Here is a 26,772-nt window from a genome sequence, read left to right on the forward strand (position 1 = left end):
TTGCCAAGCTACTGCTGAGCTACATCCCCAATCTATAGAATACTGTCTAAAAGTGTTTTTTTTTTTTGGCCAGTCCTGGGCCTTGGACTCAGGGCCTGAGCACTGTCCCTGGTTTCTTTTTGCTCAAGGCTAGCACTCTGCCACTTGAGCCTCAGCACTACTTCTGGCCATTTTCTGTATATGTGGTGCTGGGGAATCGAACCCAGGGCCTCATGTATATGAGGCAAGCTCTCTTGCCACTAGGCCATATCCCCAGCCCCTGTCTAAAAGTTTTTTCATATATTTCATCAGATTCAAATTTATATGACTGATTCTGCAATGTGGCAAAGTTTAGAGATTCTATAAATTTAATTACTCTCAAGTTTCCATATTTCTATTACTTCTGATTTTTTTTTTTTTTTGGTCATTCCATCAGCCCCTTTTCAAGATAGGATCCCTTTATGCCTGGACTGTGATCTTCTTATTTGTACTTTCTTTTGATGCTGGGATGACAGGTGTGTTCTGTGGTGTCACGGCAGCCAACTATTGATTGAAATGAGAAATATGCCCAGACTGGCAATGAACCACCATCCCCCAATCTCTACCTCCCAAACTGTTAGGATTAAGTAAGGCTTCAGTCATTAGGCCCAGCTAGAACTTCTGATTTCTAACATATGATTTAATTGTAAGAAGTTTGTAAGACTAGACTAACTGAAAGTTAATTTAATATCCATAGACTAATACTTAAAACCATGGATACATTGTTCTTAAAAGTCAACAGAATTTGAAGAAAATAATTTATGAATAAAAAAATGCCTTGGTATAAAAATTATGAAGCTGCTACTCAACTAGGATAGTGTCCACATTTTCTTGTGTGAGTTCTGACTCTAAGGCACAAGGCAAATCTAAATGTTCCTGTGACAAGCGAGCACTTTTCAGGGGGACATCAGACCAGTTGTCCCAATATGGTTGAAATCTCTGAGCCAATGTGTTACCCAACCTTTGGCATCGGTTGTAACGGTAAGATTTACCTTTGTGTATATACATGTGTTCTAGTAACTGACTCTTTCGAAGAAATTTATGACCACAGATGGTACAGCTGATTTTTCTTTTCCTTGAAAAGGAAAAATTACAGTTCAACTCTACTGGCTCTGTGTCCTTGGAGATCAAAGACACCTGACTGATCTGCAAAGGCTCTGCAGTACCTCGATTTGAGTGATCAGGCTGATGTTCATTCTCCTTGACAATGAAGGAGCTGAGCCTGCGGCATTCTAGAGCCTCACTGTTTTCATTAAGTGGATGGACTTCACCAAGGTCATTACTTTCCAAAATGGAAGCAGGAACACCGAATGGGAGTGATCCAGACACGTGGGTATGGAGATGTTGTCTAAGGTTATTACGGGACTCAAAACGCTCCCCACAGTAATGACATACGTGCACTTTGATACCATTTTCTGTAAAAGAAGGGCCTGTTACCTCTGGTGAGGGGGAGGGGCGGCCCTGGGAGATCAGAGACTCTGGGTCACACCTCTCCTGCTTGATTGACACTGGGGGCTTCTGGGGCTCCTCCAAGGCCTGCGTGGAAGGATGGGTCCTCTGCTGGTCTGCAGTACCATCATCCAGCCCAATAGCAAGAGAGAGCTGCAGCTGGGGGTGGTCACCCTGGACAGAACCTCTGTTTCCACTGTTGCTGGCAGGAGGAGTGTCTTTGACCTCCAGCCCTTGTTTGACAGCTGTTTTATGGGTTGTTGAGATCTGAATGCCATACAGATTTGAAGACTGCACAGTCTCTGGTGAGAACACTTGATTCATTTCAGTTGCAATATGAGAAAGGTAGTCTGCGTGAAGAAATCGAATCCCTTCTTCCAAACGACTATGATCCACAATCTGTTTTGGCCCTTTCCCCGTGTACATAATATGTAACAAATAGCTGAATATGTCAGGTTGGATGTCAGTTGGTTGTATTTTTATGCATTCACTGTTAAAAACAAAAACAGACCCACACAATATAAATCACAACCGATTGGCCTTTTAGTTAACAGCAGAATATTAAGTAAAAGCAATTTCTTGGAACACGATAACAAAAGCATACTGTTTCATTTCATTTTGTGGTCTACCAAAAAGCCTTCATGTATTTATTCAATTCACTGCCTACAGAAAGAAACTCAGGTTCCAATAAGGCATATGCTCTATACTAGGTAACTGGTGCTGAAAAATTATGATAAAAATAGATGCCCGGGCTGGGAATATGGCCTAGTGGTAAAGTGCTCACCTCATATACATGAAGTTCTGGGTTCGATTCCTTAGTACCACATATATATAGAAAAAGCCGGAAGTGGCGCTTTGGCTCAAGTGGCACAGTGCCAGCCTTGAGCAAAAAGAAGCCAGGGACAGTGCTCAGGCCCTGAGTTCAAGCCCCAGGACTGGCAAAAAGAAAAAAAAATGGTGCCCTGTTCTTAAAGAATTTAACAATCTATTTTTTTTTTTTTTTGCCAGTCCTGGGCCTTGGACTCAGGGCCTGAGCACTGTCCCTGGCTTCTTTTTGCTCAAGGCTAGCACTCTGCCACTTGAGTCACAGCGCCACTTCTGGCCATTTTCTGTATATGTGGTACTGGGGAATCGAACCCAGGGCTTCAAGTATACGAGGCAAGCGCTCTTGCCACTAGGCCATATCCCCAGCCCCTTAACAATCTATTAAGTACATAATTAAAAGAATTGATCACAGGGACTCCAACAGATGCCAGTGTTCAATGAAGTATTATTACTATAGCCAACAGGTGGAAACAATCTAAATTCCATCAAAAGATGAATGGGTAAACTAAATGTGGCTTATATATACAATAGACTATTATTCAGCCACCAACAAGAATGAAGTTCTGTTGGTGCTGGTGGCGCATGCCTATAATCTTAGCTACTCAGGAGGCTGAGATCTGAGCATCAGGGTTCAGAGCCAGCCTGGGAAGGAAAGTCCATGAGACTCTTATCTTATCTCTAACCAACCACCAGGAAATCAGAAGTGGAGTTGTTTCTCAAAGTGGTAGGGCACTAGCCTTGAGCAAAAAAGCTCAGGGACAGCACCTAGGCCCCAAGTCCAAGCCCCATCATGATCAAGAACAACAACAAAAAAGATTCTACTTATGTGAACTATCTAGAATACAGAAATTCTAAGAGATAGGAATTAGATTATAGGTTACTCAGGGAGAGCCCTGCTTAATGGATACAGAGTTTCTCAAAAGTGTGAATGTAATTACTGCCATTTAATTTTATTGTTAAAAATGGTTGATTCAGGTGGTGGTGGCTCATACTTGCAATCAGGCAGCTGAGATCTGAGGATCATGGTTCAAAGCTAGCCTGGACAGAAAAGACTGTGTAAAAAGCCGGATATGGCTCAACTGGTAGATTGTCAGCCTTGAGCAAGAAATTCCAGGCCTTTGTGTTCAAACTCCAGTACTGGCACCAAAAAGGGGGTGGTGGTGGCTGAAGTGGGGTGTGTATGTGCTGTAATCCTAACTACTTTGGAAATGGAGATGAAAGGATTGTGGTTCCAGGCCAGCCTAGGCATAAATAAAAGATCCTGGATACAGTAGCATGTGCCTGTCATCCTAGCTACATGAGAAGTGTAAATAGATGAATTGTAGTCCAGACTAGCTAGGGCATACATGTGAGACCCTATTCAAAAAATTATGAAGGATCTGCGTGCTGGTAGCTCATACCTGTAATCTTAGCTACTTCGGAGGCTAAGATGTGAGAACTGAGGTTCAAAGCCAGACTGGCCAGGAAAGTCCATGAGACTCATCTCCAATTAATTACCCCAAAAAGCCAGAAATAGATCTGTGACTCAAGTGGTAGACTGCTAGCCTTGAGCACAAGAGCTTAGAGACAGCATGTAGGCCAGAAGTACAAGCCCCAGGAGCAGTGGAAAAAAAGAGGAAAAAGACTGGGAGTGTGATTCAAGAAGTATAAAAATATATGCACATGTGTACACACACACACATATTGCAAAATTAAAAAAAATCTTACCTACAAAAATATATCCTTACCTTGTTTGGTGAATAAATATCATCTTAAAATAGTTAGAAAAAGCAGCGAGCACAGCTCTGTGGGCTTTGAAGTACACATCTCCAATAGCAACTGTGCAATCACATAGAAAACCAAATTCTCGCTGCATGTTCAACTGCTGCAGAAGGACAAGGCTATGGCTTGTAGTATCCATTGTGACTCTGAGAAAAAGAGCAACATAAACATATGTATGTTTGGATATGTATGCATATTTTATATAAAATTCATATAAACCAAGGATACCTAAGCATCATAAATAAGTAGACCCAAACTTAAATGAAATTATTCAATAATTTCAATATGGTTAATTTACCTCAAACCTAGCTAACATTATGTTTTTCCCCTTATGACAACTGATACAAACTGCTAAGCAGTAAATTACGGACTGCTTCAGCATAGTAAGAAGATATTTCTTTTTTTTTTTGGCCAGTCCTGGGCCTTGGACTCAGGGCCTGAGCACTGTCCCTGGCTTCTTTTTGCTCAAGGCTAGCACTCTGCCGCTTGAGCCACAGCGCCACTTCTGGCTGATTTCTGTATATGTGGTGCTGGGGAATTGAACCCAGGGCAAGCACTCTACCACTAGGCTATATCCCCAGCCCCTATTTCTTTTTTTTTAATCTACATAATAATGTTTCTTTTTCTTTTCCTTCCTCCTCCTCTTCTTCCTTCTCCTTCTTTGTTGGGATCAAACCCAGAGCTTTGTACACACCAGGCAAGCATTCTACCACTGAGTTACAGCCCCCAGTCCAGGACCAGGCTTTTAATAATGTTTTGTAGTTTAAAAATGAAAATGAGATGATGATCCCTGCCTGAGAGTCAAATGAGATAACTCTGATGGAAATCATGTTGTAATGGAAACTGTGATTGAAATGTTAGCTACATGTAAGTGTGAGTCCTGCTGGGCTAGAGCTGCCACTGGTCTTAGGGAATCCTGTTGCCTGGAGGACAGACTTCCCAACTATTATCAAGTGTTTGTGGGAACGTATTACAGTAAGTTCGGAACTCTTAATATATAAGGCTTAGGAACCCCATAGGAAGAACCTAAACCCTAATTTCAACTCACCTATAAGCATACAGGTTTCTGAAAGAAAAGAAGAGGAGGCATATAGGGGAGGACAGGGAGGAATCTTGCAGAAGGATTCTGGCCAAGAGGCCTGTTGTGAACAGCAAGGGTATTCAGGCATTCCAGGCAGGTGAGAGGCCGCACTGTACCACCTCTATTACCCTAGTTACAGAGAACCCTGGATGGTTGGGAGAAGAGCCCTTGGAGGGGTGAAGCTTTACAAAGGGAATGAGGTTTCTCAATTAGCCAGACAGATCAAAGTCTAAGCATGGCACAGGGTAGGGTTCGATGTCTGGAGACAGAAGCATGTGCAGCAGACAGATTAGCAATGGTATAATAAAAGTAACTAACATTTAATAAAACTTTTCGCTTAGTTTTTAAACTCAGCTTCCTCCCACCCCCATTTGCTAAGCAAATACTCTACCACTTGGTCCATGCCCCCCCCCCCACCCGCCCCCGGCTCACTCATTTAATTCCACAAACAACAAGAAAGGGAATACTAAATGTCTCTTACAGCTCTCTTACAGGAGCTGAATGGACAGTTATAAGTAATTTGCTTTCTGCTGATTAAGTGGAAGAGGCCAAACTTGCTTCCTCTTTGGTGCTTCCAGTTCGCAATGGCATAGAGAGCATAAGGTTACCTACAAAAACACTCCTTGTGAAGCTCTCAGTTAAACAAATGTGACACAACAAAACCAATATGCATGCTCACTAGCAAAGCCCAGAGTATTACCAGTAAAGACAGTAGTTTTACTGAAAAAGTAGAATATATTTTTATTAAACTACATATTTAAGATATATTATCAAGTAAAAAGCATAGTGTAAAATTATACAGGGAATACTCTATATAAAAGGAATATTTAGTGTTGGTACTGGGGCTTGAACTCAGGGCCTGAGTGCTGTTCTTTAGCTATTTTGCTCAAGGCTGGCACTCTGCCACCTGAACTACACCTCCACTTTGGGGTTTTTGGTGGTTAATTGGAGTTAAGAGTCTCATGTGCTTTTATGCCTGGGCTGGCTTTGAACTGAGAACTTCAGATCTCAGTTTCGCGAGTAGTTAGGATTACAGGATTACAGGTTGCTGATAAGCAACAGGCTGGTTATTTTATTTACATTTATCTATTCTTATTAAATAGTTGTACAAAGGAGTTTCAATTTCAGGAGCCAAGATATGACCATAATGCATCTTGATCAATGTTACTCCCTTCCTCATTCTCTCCCATCTCTCCTTATCCCATCCACACCTTCACCATGGTTCAATTTTTACATGATAATGACTGCATTTGTTCACCCTTTCTCCCTCCATTCATATTCTTCCTCTTAGCTCCCAGAACATGTTTCAACTTCTGGTATTGTGTTACACAGTTCATTAGTTTAACTGAGCAGTTACATCATTGGATTCCTACCTTAAGTAGAACATGTTTCAGTCAATTTGTGTATATATGCCTATGATGACATATATGTTATCATGCGTGTTTGTATTCCACACATGAGAGAAAATGTGCTGTTTTGTTTCTCAGAACCTGACTTATTTCATTTAATTTTTTCTAGGTCCATCCATTTCCCTGCAAATGACATGTTATTTTTTTTCTGATAGATGAGTAAAATTCTATGTGTTCCACATTTTGATGACCTTGCTTTTATAGTTGTTGTTTGTTTTTTTTTTCCCCCCCAGAGCTGAGGACTGAGCTTGGGGCCTTGTGCTCCCCCAGGCAGGCACTCTTCCGCTGAGCCAAATCCCCAGCATGACCTTGCTTTAAAAGTGGGAGAATTTATAAATAAATATATTCCTATTTAAGTATATATCTCTAGAAGGTTCATAGAAACCAGTAAAATGTTCACTTCTGGGAAGGAAGCTAAGGAATAGGTCACAGGTAGGTAGGGAATAACACTGTTAGAACTTGAAATAAAACAGGCTTGATATTTGTGGCTCACATTTATAGTCTTAACTAATCAGAAGGCTGAGATCTAAGGATTGCAGATCAAAGCTAGACTGACCAGGAAAGTCAGTGAGACTCTTTAACTCCAATTAGCTACCAGAAAGAAGTAGTAGAGCTGTGGGCTCAAGTAGTAGAGTACTAGACTTGAACAGGAAAAACTAAAGGTAAAGCCAAGTCACTCTGAGTTCAAGTCCTATAAATACTGGCACAAAAAAATTAGAAATACTGAGAACAATGAAAAATCCCCAAATACCACTACTTGAGCAGAACACAAACATTACGAACTTGGTGGTTACTCCTTAGCATTTTTCCTTTATTTTATTCCCTGATCTGCAGTACCTTCAAAGGTAGCCACCATGCTGAATTTGGTGTTTGATTCTCACACATTATACCATAGCATTCTTACTGTTTACTTGTATATATCTCTCAACAAGGTACAATAGTTCTTGTTTTTTATTTGCTGGTCTGGGGCTTGAAATCTGGGCTCTGTCCCTGAGTGTCTCTGTGCTCAAGGCTACTGCTCTACCACTTTAAGCCACAGTGCCATTTCCAGATTTTTCGGAGTAGTTTATTGGAGATAAGAGTCTCATGGACTTTCCTGTCCAGGCTGGCTTTGAACAGTGATCCTCCAGTCTCCCCTCCTGAGTAGCTACGATTACAAGCGTCAGCGACTGGTGCCCGGCAATATTTTAACTTTTATTAAAATATTGCATTTTATTCAAACAAAATGTTGTCCCCATTCCTCCTGAAACTCTCTCTCTCTCTCTCTCTCTCTCTCACACACACACACACACACACACACACACACACACACACACACACACACGCGTCTCTCAAGTTGGTGCTCTTCCTCTTCAGCTACACCTCCATTTTGGCTCTTTGCAGTTAGTGGTAGAATCTCCCAAATTTGTCGATTTGTCTGCCTGGGCTGGCTTTGAACTATAATCCTCAGAAACCAGATTCTTTTTTTTTTGTTGTTGTTGTTGATCATGAGGCTTGAACTCAGGGCCTGGGTGCTGTCTTTGAGCTTTTTTGCTAACACTACCACTTTGAGTCACAGTGCCACTTCCAGTTTTCTGGAGATAAGAGTCTCACAGATGGGCTGGGAATATGGCCTAGTGGCTAGAGTGCTTGCCTCATATACATGAAGCCCTGGGTTCAATTCCCCAGCACCACATATACAGAAAATGGCCAGAAGTGGCACTGTGGCTCAAGTGGCAGAGTGCTAGCCTTGAGCAAAAAGAAGCCAGGGACAGTGCTCAGGCCCTGAGTCCAAGGCCCAGGACTGGCAAAAAAAAAAAAAAAAAAAAAAAAGACTCACAGAAGTTCCTGCCCAGGCTGGCTTTGAACTGCAATCCTGAGATCTTGGCCTCCTGAATAGCCAGGATTACAGACATGAGCCATTGGCACCAGACAAGCATTTCTTTAGTGACATGGCTCAAAATGAAGTATGTTTATATGGTACTGAGAACTGAACCTAAGGCCTCAAAGCATACTAAACAGTCTACCATTGAGTTATAGCCTTAACTCTCAAATTGAAGTATTTTAACTCAGCTTTACAAATGCTTAAAAACAAACAACAATATATCATAAACACATTCACCAGTTCTTCTGTACAAATTGTGAGTTGGTATAATGAAGCATAGAATAATATGGGGAAAAGTGCCACCAAACAAAAATCTTGTAGTTAATGGTGTGAGGATAAATTACTTTCTTGTTTTTTGGTCAGTCCTGGGGCTTGAACTCTGTACTAGGTACTGTCTCTGAACTTTTGTGCTCAAGGCTATTGCTCTACCACTTGAGTCACAGCTCCACTTTTTGTGGGTAATTGGAGATAAGCACTTCATGAGTGACACTCTGACTTTTTGTGGTTAATTGAAGATAAGTATCTCATGGATTTTCCTGCCTGGGATGGCTTTGAACCTTGATCCTCAGATTTCAGCCACCTGAGTAGTAAGGATTATAGGCGTGAGCCACCGGTGCCTGACACAGTTACTTTTTGTGTGTGTGCTGGTACTGAGGACTGAACTTGAATGCTGGCTTGGCTTTGTCACTAAAGGCTGGCACTCTACCACTTGAGTCACATCTTTACTTCCAGCTTTTTGGTAGTTAATTGAAGATAAGATAAATGTCATGGATTTTTCTGCCCAGACTGATTTGGAACCGAGCTCCTCAGATCTGAGCCTAGCAGTTACTTGTCTTTTCTTTTCTTTTTAAATTTACTCAACAAACACTCCTGAAAAACAAATGTAACAAAAATATTTGAATACATAACACTGTATAAGACTTGTAGAAAGGAAAAAAATGACACCGATGCTAAAGTCAAGAAGATTACAGGTAACAAGGGAGATAAAACTTATTAAGGAAAATGAAACAATAATCAGTTTAAAATACAAGTGTTCTCTGCCACCCTTCAGAGCAGTTCATATAACATGTGAAGAAGGGGAGATAAGATAACCCAGTAGGAGAATAAGACATTCAAACTAGTCTTACTTGAACAGACAAAAATAAATAAAATGAATGGGAGGGGTTTGATTATTTAGGTAACAGAAGAATTCAGTGTGGCATAGAAAAAACAGTAAACAAAAGATAGCTTCAGCTCAAGGGGATACTTAATGAAGACTGAAATGTAGTTATGTTTGTAATGAGAACAGCAGATGTTTGCATAAAAACAGCATCAGTTACTTATTCTGTACAAAGGTGAAAAGCATAGTAGTGAAACCTCGGACCTTGAAATCTGAGCTTAAAATTTCCAGCTATGCAGCTAACTCACTGGCTCTGTGATCCAAGCAGGACACTCACTATACCGTCTGAACCAGTTTCACTTACAAAACATGGGTAGTGCCAGTATCTACCCTAAGGTATTTTAAGTTTAATCAGATGATGCATATAATAACTTAGAAACAGTGGAGCCCATATTAGTTGTAGTCAGTGTGTTACCATCCAAAAGCCTATGAATTGATATTGCTCTAGTGGCAACACATAAAAAAAGACTGGTGAAGTATGTAAAAAGAATGGTTAGAACATGTCAGAGAAGGTTAGGCACTGGTGGCTCTTGCCTATAATTCTAGCTACTAGGGAGGCTGGGACCTAGAGAGTCAAAGTTCAAAGTCAGCTAGGGGGAGAAAAATCTGCATGACTCTATCTCCAATTAACCAGGCAAAGAATCAGACTAAGGGTATAGTTCTAGTGTACAGCACAAGCTAAAAGCAAAGAAAGGTCCACTGAGGACCTTGAAGCCAAAAAAGGAATGGTTAGGAGCCTACTGCAATAGCCAAGTGATAGCATTTAGGGATGAAGGAATACACGATACAGGAGGTACACCAGACATGGGCTAATACTTGACAACAGACTAGATGTGGTCAGCCAGAGACTGCGTTGAAGGCAGGTATCAACTGGTAAATGGGAGAATTCATTCATTTCTTCAGAACATATTTGCAGAGTAGCTGCCACTTTAGAGGTGTTGATAAGGCAAGGTCCTACCAGAGCTGAAACATAGAAACTGACTTTAATAAAGGTTTCATTTTGGATAGAGTGAGTTCAAAGTGTCTACTCCAGGACATGGAAGTAGAAATATCTGGTGCTGAGTAGAGACAAAGCTCATGTGAGAAAAACTAGAGAGAAGGCCTCTGAAATGACAAGCCTGGTGTCTTCAAATGCAGACAGGACTATAACACACAATGAAATTAAAAGAGAGAGAAAAAAAAACCCTGAAGCTAAGGGCTCATGGCTCATGCCTCTAATCCTAGCTACTGAGGAGGCTGAGATCTGAAGATTGCAGTTCAAAGCTAGCCATGGCAGAAAGTCTGTGAGACTTTCTACTTAACCACCAAAAAGCTAGAAGTGGCACTGTGGCTCAATTGGTAGAGCACTACTAGCCGTGAGCATAAAGAGGCTCAGGGACAGCACCCAGACCCCGAGTTTAAGCTCCAGGACTGGAAAAAAAAAAAAGAGAGAATTGAAATATAAACCTTTGGAAAACATAGAAAAGATACAGTAAAACAGAAGGAGAAATAAGAAACCACTGTGACTAAGGGAAGGCAAAGGAAGTGAAGAAAAGGCAAGAATTTCAGAGGTGGCAAAGATACAAAAATCTAAAGAAAAATGTGGGTGAGGCCCACTAGAAACACCTTTAAGTGTGAGGACAGGGATAACTTGTAGCCTCTGACACTTTCAGGAAAGCAGCAAAGACAAACTATTTGACTTAAGAGGACTTTAGAAAACAGATAGGCTTAGATAGGACAGGATGTTGAAGAAGTTGCAGGTCTAAGGAAGACTTGTAGGTTAGTGGAAGCAGTCTAAGAGCCACAGTGAGGAGGTGCAGTGCAATAGTTATCTGTGGAAAAAAGAAGGATCTGTTCCTGACAAAAGAAAAGGACTAGGGTGAGAAGAGCATGTAACAGGAAGTCTAGGACTTGAAGGAAACCTGGAATAACAACCTTGATACCCACATAGAGCATTGATATTTCATAAAAATTTCAGATTAATTTCTATTGACCTAGCCTCAAATTCATAGACTCTTTGTCATTTATAACTGACCATAACCAATAACTAACTACAGTGATACTTTATGCTTTTTGATATTCTAATTTCAGGTCTAAAATTTTCATTTCCTTTCTGAGATTTTACTTCTCTGTTACAATTTCCTATTCATATTTCTTTGCTTTTTCTTCTTGTTCATTGCCATAATACCTGTTTTAAATCTTGTGTTAATCTTTTGGTTACCCTGGCAATATTCTCTTTTGATTAGGTGATTTTTTTTTTAGTCATGTCTAGTCATTTTTGATTAAATCCTAAAAACTGTGATTATGGACTGTGGATTCTGTAAGATTCCTCCAAAGAGTGATATTTTCATCGTTGTTAACTAACTCAGGCTGGATTTACACCTCATTATGTGCCCTCCATGTGGGGCAGCAGCTGGCATCTCTGTTCAGCTTTCTTAGCCTTAGAAGTGCTGTTTAGACACGGCTCTACAGTATACATATAGGATGTCCCATTCACTTCTTACCTGATATTCTGAATTCTGGCCCCTTTTCAAGCAAAAGGCTGTTAGCTCTATTTTAGCCATTCCATGTTACCAACTGGGACTTTCCCTCAGACTAAACACCATAGAAATGGAATATCTATGGCTAGCCAGTCCTGGAGCTTGAAGTCAGGGACTGAGCTTTTTTGCTCATAGTTAATCTACCACTTAAGGCACTGCTTCACTTCTGGCTTTTTGGTGGTTAACTGGAGAGACTCACAGACGTTCCTGCAAGGACTAGCTTTGAACCAAGATCCTCAAATCTCAGTTTCCTGAGTAGGTAGGATTACAGGCATGAGCCACCAGCACCTAGCTCATGTACTCATTTTTTACATCTTTTCTTCAAGTTTATCATTTTAGTCTATGGAACTACTTCAATAAGAATTAATCAGGGCTGGGTATATGGCCTAGTGGCAAGAGTGCTTGCCTCGTATACATGAAGCCCTGGGTTCAATTCCCCAGCACCACATATACAGAAAACAGCCAGAAGTGGCGCTGTGGCTCAAGTGGCAGAGTGCTAGCCTTGAGCAAAAAGAAGCCAGGGACAGTGCTCAGGCCCTGAGTCCAAGCCCCAGGACTGGCCAAAAAAAAAAAAAAAAAAAAAAAAAGAATTCATCAGCTATCATTCTTTATGAGATGTCCTAAAAATTTTTAGTCTCAAGATCCATTCACATTGTAGTAAAAGGTATTGCCTGGTAGATGGGAGGTAACTCAGTAGTAGAGTACTTGCCTAGCATGAGCAAGGTCCTGGGTTTGATACTAAGCATTATTAAAAAAACAAAGATTATGAAGAGCTGAGTAGCTGGGATTATAGGCTAAGTATACTGAGAAGTTGGATTTACAAAAGGGCCTAGTTAGGCACCAGCTGCTCACACCTGTAATTCTAGCTATTCAAGACTCTGGTATCTGGATTATGAACAGCCAGCCTGGGCAGGAAAGTCCATGAGACTCTTATTTCTTGCTTTTTTTTTTTCTTTTTTTTGCCAGTCCTAGGGCTTGAACTCAGGGCCTAAGTACTGTCCTTGGCTTCTCTTTGCTCAAGGCTAGCACTTGAGCCACGGCACCACTTCCAGCTTTTTCTGTTTATGTGGTGCTGAGGAATCGAACCCAGGGCTTCATGTATATGAGGAGAGCACTTTACCACTAGGCCATATTCCCAGCCTGAGACTCTTGTCTCTAATTAACCAACAAGCCAGAAATGGTAGTGTGGCTCAAGTGGTAGCACACCAGTCCTAGAGAAAAAATTAAGAAATAACTCCCAGGCCAAGTTCAACTTCCAGTAATGGCTCAACAAAAACAAAAAAAGACCTTTTGCCATTTTAAGACAATGTAACCATATTTTAATCTCAGCCAACAGTTTCAATCTACTACAAAGTGATTATAGACTTTTCTTTTTTTGTACCAGGACTTGATTTCAAAGTCTCATATTCTCACTTGGCTTGCTTGCTTGCTCAAATGGCACTCTATTACTTGAGCCATGTTTCAAACATGGCTTTTTGTTGGTTAATTAGAAATGGAATCTCTTGAACTTCTCTGCTGTAGTTGAAAACCAAGAGGCTTTGAATCTGGACACTCTAGGTCTCAGTCTGCTGAGTAGTTAGGATTATAGGCATGTGCCACTAATGCCTAGCTTAGGATATTTTCTACTAAACCTATTTTGCAAATGATTACTAAGCTTTTTCTTCCTCTCCTTTTCCTTCCTCTTCTTTCTTTCTGCTGGGGATTAATTCAAACTCTGTGCATGTACTCTATTACTGAAAACTCTAGCCCTAGCTAGGTTGCTTTTTTTTTTTTTTTTATAACCTTTGCTATCATTTGACCATTCATTTTACTTTTTGTGCTATGTGGAATACCCAAAGTTTCCCATACATATAGAAAGATCTTAAAAATTCCATTTAAGATTTTTTTGGTGGAAATTTTAAGATATGAGAAAGACTACAGGGGGCTAAGAATATGGCCTAGTAGCAAGAGCGCTTGCCTCATATACATGAAGCCCTGGGTTTGATTCCCCAGCACCACATATATAGAAAACGGCCAGAAGTGGCGCTGTGACTCAAGTGGCAGAGTGCTAGCCTTAAGCAAAAAGAAGCCAGGGACAGTGCTCAGGCCCTGAGTTCAAAGCCCAAGACTGGCAAAAAAAAAAAAAAAAAAAGGAAAAAGACTGCAGGAAAACTTACAAGAAACAAAGCTTATTCTAAAAAACTTACCTGTCATCAAAGTGACATTAATAACTACAGGCTTAGTACTAGTATTTAAAAGACAACAAAAAACTTACTTCAAAAGTTTCAAACCTTATTTCAAAAGTTTAGTTAGTAACTTGATTAGTTCAAACTAAGTAAGATGACAAAAGGTTATACTTATAGTCTTTATGTTTAATTAGTTGTTTGCTTGATAATAGCATTGGTTTTGTATAGAAAAATCCATTGCATTGGACTGTACTCTGAGATCTAAGTAGCCAGAATAATGCTCTGGATCACACTGCTCTTCATTCTTTCAGGATATTAACAATCCTTAAAAAAATTTAAAAAAGCAAAAATACAGGGATTAATATATCTCCTTTCTAGGAAAAGCACTCTTATTTCTTTGTAAGCATCACTGAGATTTGATGATTAAGAAAGTTGTCAGAGAAATATTACAGGATTTCTGACTTACTATAGCTATAAAATAAAAACTATTCAAAGTGCTACATTATGAAAGACACAACTTTTCTTTTGTTGGTTGTGGGGCTTGAACTTGGGGCCTGGGCACTGAGTTTTTGCTCAACGCTAGTACTCTACCGCCTTGGGCCGCAGGGCACTTCTGGTTTTCTGGTGGTTAATTGGAGATTTTCATGGACTTTCCTGCCTGGGCTGGCTTTGAACTGTGATCCTCAGCCTCAGGAATAGCTAGGATTACAGATGTGAGCCACTAGCACCCAACCAATTTTAACATTTTACTTTCAGATGTATAAGTGTGATAGTTATTTAGAAAATGGAAGAATGTTTACAGAAATCATTTCATCCTGAAATAGTGGTTTATATCAGGGACTACATTGTAGATCTGCACTGGTGAGTACTACCCCAGATTAACCCAAACACATTGCTCATTGCTGGGGGTCAGGCTCAGGTCTTTTTAAAAAAGCTCCCCAGGGCTGGGTAGCAGTAGCTTACATCTGATTACTCAGGAGGCTGAGATCTGATGACTGCAGTTGGAAGTCAGCCCACAATAAAAACCCTGTGAAATTCTTCTCTGATTAACTACCAAAAAAGCTGGGGGCTAAGAATATGGCCTAGTGGTAAAGTGCTCGCCTCATATACATGAAGCCCTGGGTTCGATTCTTCAGCACCACATGTATAGAAAAAGCTGGAACTAGAAGTGGCGCTGTGGCTCAAGAGCTGGAGTGCTAGCCTTGAGCAAAAGAAGCCAGGGACAGTGTGTTCAGGCCCTGAATTCAAGCCCTGGGACTGGCAAAAAAAAAAAAAAAAGCTGAAAATGGAGCTGTGGCTCAAGTGGTAGGATGTTAGCCTTAAGAAAAAAAAAAAAAAAAGCAGCTCAGGGGCAGTGCCTGGGTCCTGAGTTCAAACCCCAGGACCAGTACAAAAACGAACAAAAGCTCCTCAGGAAATTCTAAAATGTCTTAGTTAAGAAACACTACCTTCAAGGAACAGAGAACCGGGCTAGGGATATGGCCTAGTGGCAAGAGTGCTTGCCTCATATACATGAGGCCCTGGGTTCTATTCCCCAGCACCACATATACAGAAAATGGCCAGAAGTGGCGCTGTGGCTCAAGTGGCAGAGTGCTAGCCTTGAGCAAAAAGAAGCCAGGGACAGTGCTCAGGCCCTGAGTCCAAGCCCCAGGACTGGCCAAAAAAAAAAAAAAAAAAAAAAAAAAGGAACAGAGAACCAAGGAAACCCAAGAGACTATTTCACACTCTAAAATTACACTGATATTTAAGAGACTACAAAACTTATTTACTTTCTAGGTTGCAGCAGTACTGAAGTAGTGCAACAGTCTTGGGGGGGGGTGTTCTAGATTGCAGCAGTACTGAAGTAGTGCAACAGTCTTGCAGGGGGGGCTTGGCGGGGGGGGGGGAGAGGAGATGGGTCAAGTATTGCCTAGCATCCAAGAGTTCCCAGGCTAAATCCCCACTACAGGGTATGTATGGTGGTGGTGTTTGGACAGAATAATTTATTCCTGTATTTACAAAGAAATAATTTTATCACAAAAAGTGTTCAAAGTATTAGCAACTATAACTTATTAAGAAACTAAAGTAGCACTTGGGGGCCAGCTCCAATGCCTCATTATTGCAATCCTAGCTACTAAAGAGGCTCAGATCCAAAGGATTGTGGTTTAAAGCCAGTCTCAAGTCCTTGGACTCCATCTCTAAAATAACTAGCAAAAAGTAGGACTGGAGGTATGGCTCAAGTGTCTTACAAGTCTGAGGCCCCAGTTCATTCCTCAGTTCTGCCAAAATTAAAAAAAAAGGGGGGAGGCTGGGAATATGGCTTAGTGGCAAGAGTGCTTGTCTCATATACATGAAGCCCTGGGTTCAATTCCCCAGCACCACATATATAGAAAACAGCCAGAAGTGGCGCTGTGGCTCAAGTGGCAGAGTGCTAGCCTTGAGCAAAGAGAAGCCAGGGACAATGCTCAGGCCCTGAGTTTGGACAAAAAAAAAAAAGAAGAAGAAGAGGAAGAAGAAGAGAGAAGAAGAAGAAGAAGGAAGAAGAAGAAGAAGAAGAAGAAGAAGAAGAAGAAGAAGAAGAAGAAGAAGAAGAAGAAGAAGAAGAAAAAGAAGAAGAGGAGGAGGAGGAGGAGAAGGAGGAGTTGGGTGTTGGTGGCTGATGCCTATAATCCTAGCTACTCAAAAGGCTGAGATCTGAGGATCGCAGTTCAAACCCAGTCTGGGCAGGAAAGTCCATGAGACTCTTAGCTCCAATTTACCACCAGAAAACCAGAAGTGGTGCTGTGGCTCAAGTGGTAGAGTGCTAGCCTTGAGCTAAAGAGCTCAGGAACATCGTCTAGGCCCATAGTCAAGCCCCATGACTGGCCAAAAAAAACAACAACCCAAAACAGAAAAGTGCTCTTAAATTGGGTAGATAGGGATGGAGAAGAGAACACAGTCTTATCAGACTTTTTTCCCCCTCAAAGTTAGAGAAAACGAAAGGAAAAAAACCAACACAAAGGAGCTTCTAGGAGGTAAGAGTGCTTACCAAATAAGTAGTTAAAGTGTATTCAATTCCTAGTACTGCAAACGAAACAAACAACAAATACACACACACACACACACACACACATATACATATATATACTTTTTTTGGGTGCTAGTTCTAGGGCTTGAACTCAGGGACTGAGTATTGTTCCTGAGCTTGCTTGCTTTTTTTTTTTTTTTTTTTCAAGACTAGCTCTCTTAGCCTTGAGCAAAAAGAAGCCAGGGACAGTGCTCAGGCCCTGAGTCCAAGCCCCAGGACTGGCAAAAAAAAAGACTAGCTCTCTGCCACTGCAGCCACAGCTCCACTTCCAACTCTTTTGAAGTTCATTGGAATAGGAATCTCATGGATGTTCCTGCCTGGGCTGGCTTTGAACCTTGTATTTGATCTCAGCTTCCTGAATAGCTAAGATTATAGGCATGAGCAACCAGCATCTGGCTAAAAAAAAATTTAAGAAAAAGGGCTGGGACTACGGCCTAGTGGTAGAGTGCTCATCTCACATACATGAAGCCCTGGGTTCGATTCCTCAGCACCACATATATAGAAAAAGCCAGAAGTAGTGCTGTGGTTCAAGTGGTAGAATGGTAGCCTTGACCAAAAAAAAAAAACAGAGCCAGGGGCAGTGCCCAGGGCCTGAGTTCAAGCCCTAGGACTGGCAAAAAAAAATAAAAAAAAAAAAAGGAAAAGAAAAATGTCTCATACTCCTTTATACTTATTTTCATAATATTTAAAAATGATACTGTTAGGTTTTTTAAGTAGGTAGCTGGTAAAGGAGAACGCCACACGGTATCCAGGCAGGAGAGAAAAGTTTATTACCGAACCGCTGGCCTGTGGCCAAGATGATGCATGGTTAGAGAGAAGGGAGAGAAGGGGTGAACCCCATCCAGCCCTGCCTTATCTAGGGCAGGGGCATGGGGGGTGTGGCCAGGTGGATTAGGATGTGACCTCAGGGAAGGGGGAGATAACTGCCTTCAGGTCTGGGGGTTGGTTACTGGGTAACTGGGTGGAGACTCAATGAGGTGGGAGTGCATCTGCATGGAGCGCGGTCCAGGCGCACCTCACAGATAAAGCAACCCCAAATCAATATGATCTGAGGTGGAATCCGTCCTAAATCCTAGACATATACTTATGAAAATATGGAGATGTTAGAGAAGTAGAAGTAGAGGATACAAGAAGCGCAGTTATGCTCTAGCAATTTGTAACATAACAAGGAAATGTTAGTTTGGGCCTCCTGTCTGTTGGCAGACACCAACCAACAACCTTCTCCATCTCTAACCCTGCTGTGGAAAGCCATAGCCAGGCCAACAAAAATGGTAACAGAGTGCAAAGTACAAACAGAACCCAAAAAACAAACAACAACAAAAAAGCCACAACAGAATCTTGTGAAGAAGATTCTTCTTAGCTAATATTTTTTTAAAAAAGTATTTCTGACAGAAAAAATCAGGTATTCAATGCTAGTAGACCTAAACCACAGTGAGCAAGAGCAATTATTTCTGGGAGTAAGTCAACCAATACTTCCTTTGGCAGAGAATCACAGTTCCATGAATATATTACCCACGTGGACTAATGAAATCCTTTGTTTAAAGTGCCTACATTTTTCAGAAGAACTAAAACATCTGTGTATAAATGGTTTATAACCAGGGAAGAAATGACTTAGAATAATTTCAAAAACTTGACACCATGAATACTTTTCTTCTGAATTAGAAAAAATATTTTTCAAAAGGTGGGGGGGAGGCGGAGAGGAGCCAGTGGCTCACACCTATAATCTTGGCTACTCAGGAGGCTCAGATCTGAGGACTGGAATTTAAAGCCAGCCCTGGCAGGAGAGTCCTTAAGACTTTTTTTTTTTTTTTTGGGGGGGGGGTCGGAGGCTGGTTCTGGGGTTTGAACTCAAGGCCTGGGCACCATCCCTCAACTATTTTGCTTCAGGCTAGCACTCTACCACTTGAGCCACAGTCCTACTTATGGCTTTTTGGTAGTTAATTAGAGATAAGAGTATCATGGACTTTCCTGCCTGGACTGTCTTGGAACCATGACCCTTAGATTTCAGAGTAGCTAGCATTACAGGCTTCTGTGAGACTTTTATCTCCAATTAATCACCAGGAAAGGCTGGGAATGTAGCTTAGTGGTAGCATGCTTGCCTAACACGCATGAAGTCCTGGATTCGATTCCTCAGTACCATATAAAACAGAAAAGGCCAGGAGTGGCGCTGTGGCTCAAGTGGTAGAGTGCTAGCCTTGAGCAAAAGAAGGTCAGGGACAGTGCTCAAGCTCTGAGTTCAAGCCTCAGGACTGGCAAAAACAACAGCAACAACAACAAATCACCAGAAAAGGTGGAAGAAGAGCTATGTATGGCTCAAGTGGTAGTGCACCAGCCTTGAGCAAAAAGCTCATAGACAGTACCTTGACCTTGAGTTTATGTCCCAGGGCAGGCATTCAAAAAAAAAAAAAAAGTATAGGCTGGGCATTGGTGGCTCATGCCTGTAATCCTACCTCAGAAGGCTGAGATCTGAGGTTTGCCGTTCAAAACCAGCCTGGGCAGGAAAGTCTGTGAGAATCTTATCTCCAATTAACCACCAGAAAACTGGAAGTGGTGCTGAAAGTGGTAGAGCACTAACCTTGAGCAAAAAAGCTCAGGGACAGGGCCCAGGCCTGAGTTCAAGCCCCATGACTAGTGTATGTTGGAGAAACAGAAGTGTAAATAAAATCAAGTCATATTCCTCAAACTTTTGATTTCTTCACTTCTTCCTCCAATCTTTTTCAAAAGTTCAAATAGCAGTATCTTTCCTATTGTAGGGAGAATAGTACTATTTTTAATATCAAATATTGCAAAGAGTAATACTATATCTGAAGCCTTGTGCTAAATATCTTATATACAATCTTTCAATGCTCATGGTAGTAATGTATTATTTTCACCATTTGTATATTGCAGATAAGGAAAAAATTTATATTTAGGACACACAACTAGAAAATGCCATGAAACAGAGATCAGAAGGCCCAATCTAACACCATTGCTTGTGCTGGTAACTAGCAACTTGCTTTTTCCTCTCACAGGGCTAGAGTTTGCATGTTCTGTGGAAAAAATAAGTAGAAGTGGTGTAAAAGCATTTTACATTTGCAAGATCAGAGCATCTGCACTTTTTTTTTTAAAAACAGGAAAATATACAATATGAAATCTCCAACTCTTTTCTGTCCATTATTACTGAAATGGACAAGTTGGTGAAACACTACCTACAGATTATATGGAATAAATCACTTTGGTTCAGTAGTAGGGAGGGCATTATGCAATACTTCCCAGCACTGCCCTGGCTAGGATATTTTATGGCCAAGGCCTTTGGGCCCCTCCTCCCCAGCTAGACAGCCTGGCTCCTTAGCATTCCCCTCAGGAGATAGGGTGGAAGCACATAGCTCCACTTTCTAAACGTAGAGGGCAGCTGAAAGTCCTAGTTGGCCTCTCTGGGCAACCACAGGCGCCAATAAATCAGCCACAGGCGATTCTCTCCTTCCCTTCCCGGCTTGAAGTGGGAGCTCAATATACGCAAAAGCACACTGACTAGACTTGAAAGATAAGTGATCTAGGCTTAAATTCCTCTGCAAATGATTACATCAGCACAGTCAGGTAAATCTCTCTGACCTCATTTCCTCAGGCTCGTAACTTTATTTGTAACAGAGACAAGATCTCTTTCTCTCCCTTTTTCTTGCTAGTGCTGGAGCTTGTATTCAGGGCCCGGGCACTGCCCCTGAGCTTTTGTTCAAGGCTAGCACTCTACCACTTGAGCCACAGTGCCAATTCTGGCTTTTTCAGTTTATGTGGTGTTGAGGAATCGAACCCAGGGCTTCATGCATGCTAGGCAAGCACTCTACCACTAAGCCACATTCCCAGCCCACCTTCTCTTTTTAGTAAGATTTTAAAATTCACCTATGAAAGCAGCTGGAATGGAAGTTGGCCCACTGAAGGTACTTTGTAAGTGTCAACCAAAGAGAAGAATTCATCTTTAGTATATCCCAAAAGACATTTAGGGTAGGTCTGGGCTAAAAGGTAGGGTGGGTCTTGTGGATTCCCTTCCTGTTTTCTTGCTCTCTATCCCCTGATGTTTAAGACTTCCAGATGGCATTTCTAGCCATCAGAACTGAGTTCAAGTCTACCACATCAGCAGCACTCCATAATGGATAAAGGAGTCTTCCTTTACCTTTAACTCAAACACATCCAGACTGCTAAAGAGAATCTGATGCCTTAACCTAAAGAAACAACCAGCTGTCTATGATTCTTACAGACACCAGGACTGAAGAGATGTGTGGGAAGGGAACTGGATGGGAGAATGGGTTCCAAAATCATTACACACAGCCTATCCAAGAAACCAGGCCACCTCAACTGGCCAAACTCGATTTCTCAGTGAACTTGCGAAATTTTCAAGACAAGTGTAATCACCTCTTGTGGATACATTGCCCAGAGCAGGTTAAACTGGCATTTCATTCTTGGTACTGTGGGGAATGCCATGACAAAAGTGACTGCAGACCTCAAATTCAGCTGTTGAGTGGGAAGACCTTGACTAAGCAACAAAGCGCTCATCAGGTCTGTAAATGAAAAGGATGAACTGGATTTTACCAAAGCTCTAAAATTTGGTGAGATTCTAAAGTTGACAAACTACTATGAGAGGATCAACAGACCTGCCAATAGGGCTTGAGCTTCAAAGGAAAGAACGCCAAGTTGGATCCCTTTGCTAAGGAGGAATATAAGTGTCAATTTATAAAACGCGGCTGTTAGCTGCGGTCAGTTTCCAGATACTCTGCTTGGCGTTGCCAAAGCAACTGATAACAGCTTGATTTCTTCAAATAATGAGTGCTAGGAAGGCGATGATAAGATGGCTCAAGCTTTAAAATGAAACACTGGATTTGCATGGGAGCTAAACATTATAAAACAAAAAACTGCTGGGGTGGGTGGGCAGGCCTCCTCTCCTGGAAACTGGGAGCTCACACCCTGGAGGAGGGAGGTGGGACAGGGGTCGCTACGTCCCCGCGGGTCCCAGCCCGTTCGCGCGGGCCCGGGTGCCCCGGGGAGGCCTCTCCCGTGCTAGGTCGCACCGGGCCCGCAGCCAAGAGGGCTCCGTGCCTCCGCGGAGGCCCCGCGCGCCATCCCCGCCAGCGTCAGGCCCGGCGGCCCGCAGTGAAGGACAGCTCTGGGCGACCATTCCGCCCCGCGCTCTGTCGCGGTTGCCATTTTCCTCCTGTGCCCTGACTGACATCTCAATCGGACCAGAAACACCCTTCTCCCGGCTACTTGCATCGGTCCCGCGACCCGAGCAGCTGCCGCGGCCGCTGCTGCCGCCGCCCCGGGTAGTTCGCGGCGGGAGGGACTGAGCCCAGAGCAGCCCACAGGGGCTGGGCCGGGACGCTTACCCAGACTCCGCCGCGGCGGCGGGCCGGCTCCTCCGTGCGGGAGGGGCGGGCTCCCGCGCCGCGCACGGCACGCAAAGGCGCCGCTCACGCACCCCGGGGCCCGCTCTCGCGCGGCTTCCCGCGCCGGCCGCCGTGCGGTGGAACCACGTGACCGTGCGCCTGCTGGCCGAGGAACCCGCGGCGCTGGAGCTGGTGTGCGTGCGTACGTGCGTGCGTACGTGCGCGCCAGCCCTCCGGAGTGGCCGGGCGGGGGTCGGCTCGCGCTCTGGGTACCGCCGCCACAAGTCCCCTGTCGTGACTTTAGGCGGAAGCGTGGGGACCAGTCTGAGCGTCACGGGCTCCCCACACACTGCCGCGTGACCCGGGGACTTTCCCCGGGGTGTGAAAAAGCACGGGCGCCCCTTCAGTCCGGGCGGGGGCGGGAGGATGCGCCCGCGTGTTCGGCGGGACCGGGGTGAGGGCGCGGGGCCAGCGAGGCCGAGCTGCGGGTTGGGGAGGCGGGCTGGGCGGGGTGGGGCATGGTGGGGGAAGTGACTCAGGCCCCGAGGCGGACGGGTCCACGGAAGGCGGGTGGGGGAGGACGTGGGGCATGGGCGCCTCCAGAACACCCGGGGGCGTAGGGCGGGGGAGGGCCCGGCTGCGGAGCCCTGCGGGGCCGGGGTCCGACATCTGGGCGGGGTGGGGCAGTGGCCTCGCGCCCTTGGGGAGTCGGGTGGAGCCCCGTGCCTTCCAGCTGTGCAATCAGGAGTACGTCCCCAGCTTAGCCAAGGGAGAGGAGAGAGGGGTGGTCAGGCCGCCCCGCGCCGGCCCCCGCCGTGCGGGCTGTGCCAGCCTCCCCCGCGCCCGACGCAGAAACTTGTTGCAACAAACAGGCGACTGCGGGTGCCCCTAGCCGCCAGCGGCGGAGTAGGTGGGCGGGCGAGAGGGAGGGGAAGGCTGGCGGACGCCGCGGCGAGCTGGTGGGCAGACCCGGAGTCGCCGCGTAAGCGGGGCCGGCTCAGTGCGGTGCGGCAGGCGCGGCTGTGCGGCAGCGGAAGTCCTTTGTTGCAGCGCAGTCCCTGGCAGAGCCGGAGCGTCTCCGCGCCGCCCAGCCCGAGCGCCGCGCGCCGCCGCCTCGGCCGCTCGCCGTCCCCGCGCCGCCGCCCGCCTCGCCCGCGGCCGAGTTGCCTTAAACTCCCTAAAATCTCCGCAGCCCTGGTTCCTGCTGCGGCCGGTGAGTATTTGCCAGTTGTGGGGTTAATTTGCGCAACTTTAGCCCGGTCGGGAGGGCGACGGGCCGCGGGCCTGACAGGAGTGCAGAGCCGGAGCGGCGCCGGCCCCGTGCGGGGAGTCGGAGCGCGGCAGCGGACGCCTGGTGAGGACTCGGCGACGGGCGGCTGCGGGCCGCCTGCTCCACGCCGGCGTCCAGGTCCTGAGCGCGCGGCCTTCCCGAGTCGGAGGCGAAGCCCGGCTACCGACGACTTCACGAATTAGTTACCGTCCTCCCCCACCCCAACTCCCACCGTCTTTATTTTATTTTATTTTTGAAGGGGGGAGGGGAGGGGGAGGCGGAGGACTCGGTTGATTGACGGGCCGGGAGCCCGCTTCTCTCAACTTACAGCTGCGGCTGGGCGGCGGGTGGGAGGGGAAGTGTCCCGGAGCCGAGGCCGCAGACTTGGGCGAGCTCCGAGGGTGGAGGCGTCCGAGCCGCCGCGCAAATTCTTGCGACGCGCTTTCCCACCCTCCTCCCCTCCCTTCCCCCTCCGGCCGGCACACTCGGGTTTTGTTCAGTTAAAAAGTAGTAGTTCTGGGGTTCGGGTGCATCTTCTGTGGGAGGAAAGTGTGCGTTCTGCCTCCAGCGGTGGCACTCGCTGAAGTTTTGTTCGTGTGTCGGGGAGCGCGGTGGCTGTGGATCCGGAGCCGGTGGCGCTCAAGTGTGCCGGCTGGAGCCACTGAATCGAGTGTGCACGCGGCCTGAGGGCTTGACAACACACTTTTTACATGCTAGGAAGAGGTTAATGAGAGGCCTGGATTTCTGGGGGTAGGGCGTGTGTACGTGTGTGAGGGTGTTTTCTAAGTGCGGAAGGTGCGCGCAGGTCTCTACTGGTTTCCGTCCCTACGTACAGTGAGCATCAAGACAGGAACGAGTTTCCCTCCGACTTTCGAACCCACACAAGATTCAGAGTCCCTCCCTCCTCCACCTCCCCTCCCCCCTCCCCAAGGGTCTGGCCGTGTAGGCCAGGCTTCGAACTCTTGATCCTCTTTCTTGCCTCAGCGCCCCCATTAGGAATTACAGGCACACACCATTACACCCCGACTTGTGTTCTGATGACACATAATACAATTTAGAATTAATTTTTTGGGACCTGGAGGCACTTTGAAGCAGATTTGGGAAGAGAGTGCAAATCTGATGATAGCTTTAACTACAGTCTTCTTTGGAATGGAGAAATTTAGATTCTTCGGTAAAATTTCGTCAGTGCAAAACGATGTGATCAGGAGAAATGTTGAGGATGGAATTACAAGAGGGTGAAGCCTGAATGATGGCTGGTCATCATTCACTCAAAACTTCCTTTTTGAATCAGTTTCTGATACCTAAAGTCTCAGTAATAACTGAATGGCTTTGGGAATTACATGACATCCTCTTTAAAGAAACAGGAAATTGAAGCATAGTTTGAGGAGAAAGGCTATTCCGAAGCCTTTTAATAATCAGTGCCCTAAAGCCTTTGGTTAACAGCATTTGACAGCAAATTTCCAGCAAGTATAATCCCAGTACTTGGGAGGCTAAGGTAAGAGGATTCAAGTTCCTAGTCATCCTGGGCTACAGAACTGGAGACCATGTCTCAGAAAGAGAGAGAGAGAGACACCAAAATTTCATAATATTAACTCAGGTTAAACAGTCATTGCCAAAGATTGTTCTTTCCATCTCTGACTGTAGTCTACTTGCTGCGTTTTGGGGTGGAGGTAGTGGGAAGTGAAGAGAGATGGTGCATTCTTGTCAGAGAAAAAAGAAACCATGTTTTAATAAGACCTAATGTGGACATCCACCTGCTCTTGACCTTGTATTTTCTGTTGCTGCTGATTTATTTGGAGACAGAACTTGACTAGGTAGCTCAGTTGGCCTTGAACTTCCCATTCTGCCTGTCTCCCTGGTGCTAGGATTCCAAATCTGCTGCCACTACACCCAGCTTCTGACCTTGTATTTCGATTTCATTGTAACTTCTAAATTTTTACTGCTTCCTTCCCCCCCCCCCCCCAACTCTCTGTTCTTTGCAGTCCCATTTCTGTCTAAAGTGCCTACTTTAAGTCTTGTCCTCTGGTAGGGAGAAATGGGAAGCCTTTCTGCCTAGAAGGAAGGATACTGTTTGAGATAGAAATTCACAGAAAAGTCCATAGATTCTTAAGCTATAGTCCGTTGGTTTTATGCATTTAGTCAATGTATATTTTTGAAATGAGTTCACTTTGGTCTCTATAGAAGGTTCTTGCTAACATTTCTTATGCTAGAATCTCTGGTGATAAAGTAGTGAGATTGCTTTCTTCTTTGTTCTTAAAGTCTATGTGAACCAAGTTAAGTTACTCATGCCTATTATTTCTCAAAGTAGAAACACTTTTTAAAAGTTATAAAGTCTGTGGTCATTGTAAAAATTCAACCTAAACTAATATATGAACTACAAAATAATGAAGCCTGATGCCCCTGGCTCACACCAGTAATCCTAGTTACTCAGGAAGTTGAGGTCTGAGGATTGTGGTTCAAAGCCAGCCTGGGCCAGAAAGTTTGTGAGAGTTGTATCTCCAATTAACCCTCCCAAAAGCCAGAAGAGGAGGTAAGGCTCAGATGGTAGAGTACTAGCTTTGAGCAAAAAAGTTGAGAGACTAGCCAGGTGTCAGTGGCTCATGCTAGTTAATGGTAGCAACTCAGGAGGCTGCGAACTGAGGATAGCAATTGTTCAAAGGCAGCCTGGGCAGGAGACTGAAACTCCTGTCTCCATTTTGTGTTTTTTTTTTTTTTAAAGCTGAAAGTAGAGCTGTGGCTCAAGTGGTAGAACAATACCTTGAGCCAATAAGCTTGTGAGTTCAAGCCCCAGGATGTGTATACACACAAATGAAAGTCATTTGAACTCCCACTCCCCAGAGCTAATCACTCAA

The 26,772-nt window shown here is 44.3% G+C and overlaps 2 protein-coding genes across 8 annotated transcripts in view; one reads left to right on the forward strand and one right to left on the reverse strand.

The window, feature by feature from the left end:
* Positions 1-265: 265 nt before the first annotated feature.
* Positions 266-22,821, reverse strand: Zbtb25 (zinc finger and BTB domain containing 25). 4 transcript variants are annotated; one of them, XM_048362071.1, is made up of 4 exons: positions 22,651-22,821; positions 20,293-20,325; positions 4,020-4,199; positions 266-1,957 (listed from the first exon to the last, which is right to left on the reverse strand). In XM_048362071.1, the coding sequence occupies exons 3-4, from the start codon at positions 4,190-4,192 to the stop codon at positions 820-822; spliced, it is 1,311 nt and encodes a 436-aa protein (XP_048218028.1). In that variant the 5' UTR covers positions 4,193-4,199; positions 20,293-20,325; positions 22,651-22,821; the 3' UTR covers positions 266-819. The 4 variants fall into 4 exon arrangements, with proteins under 4 accessions (XP_048218028.1, XP_048218027.1, XP_048218026.1 ...); XM_048362070.1 differs by lacking the exon at positions 22,651-22,821 and adding an exon at positions 21,683-22,540; XM_048362069.1 differs by lacking the exon at positions 20,293-20,325.
* Positions 22,822-22,896: 75 nt separating this feature from the next.
* Zbtb1 (zinc finger and BTB domain containing 1) overlaps positions 22,897-26,772 on the forward strand; it is a 31,418-nt gene continuing 27,542 nt past the window's right edge. For 2 of the 4 annotated variants that reach the window (XM_048362062.1, XM_048362063.1), the window contains exon 1: positions 23,253-23,863. The gene's annotated coding sequence lies outside the window, so the exon portion shown is untranslated. Of the gene's footprint in view, positions 23,105-23,250; positions 23,864-26,772 lie in introns of those variants that run through there. The other 2 variants (XM_048362064.1, XM_048362066.1) reach the window with 2 other exon arrangements.

The sequence above is a fragment of the Perognathus longimembris genome, chromosome 14, assembly GCF_023159225.1.
Source record: "Perognathus longimembris pacificus isolate PPM17 chromosome 14, ASM2315922v1, whole genome shotgun sequence".
Classification (NCBI taxonomy): domain Eukaryota; kingdom Metazoa; phylum Chordata; class Mammalia; order Rodentia; family Heteromyidae; genus Perognathus; species Perognathus longimembris.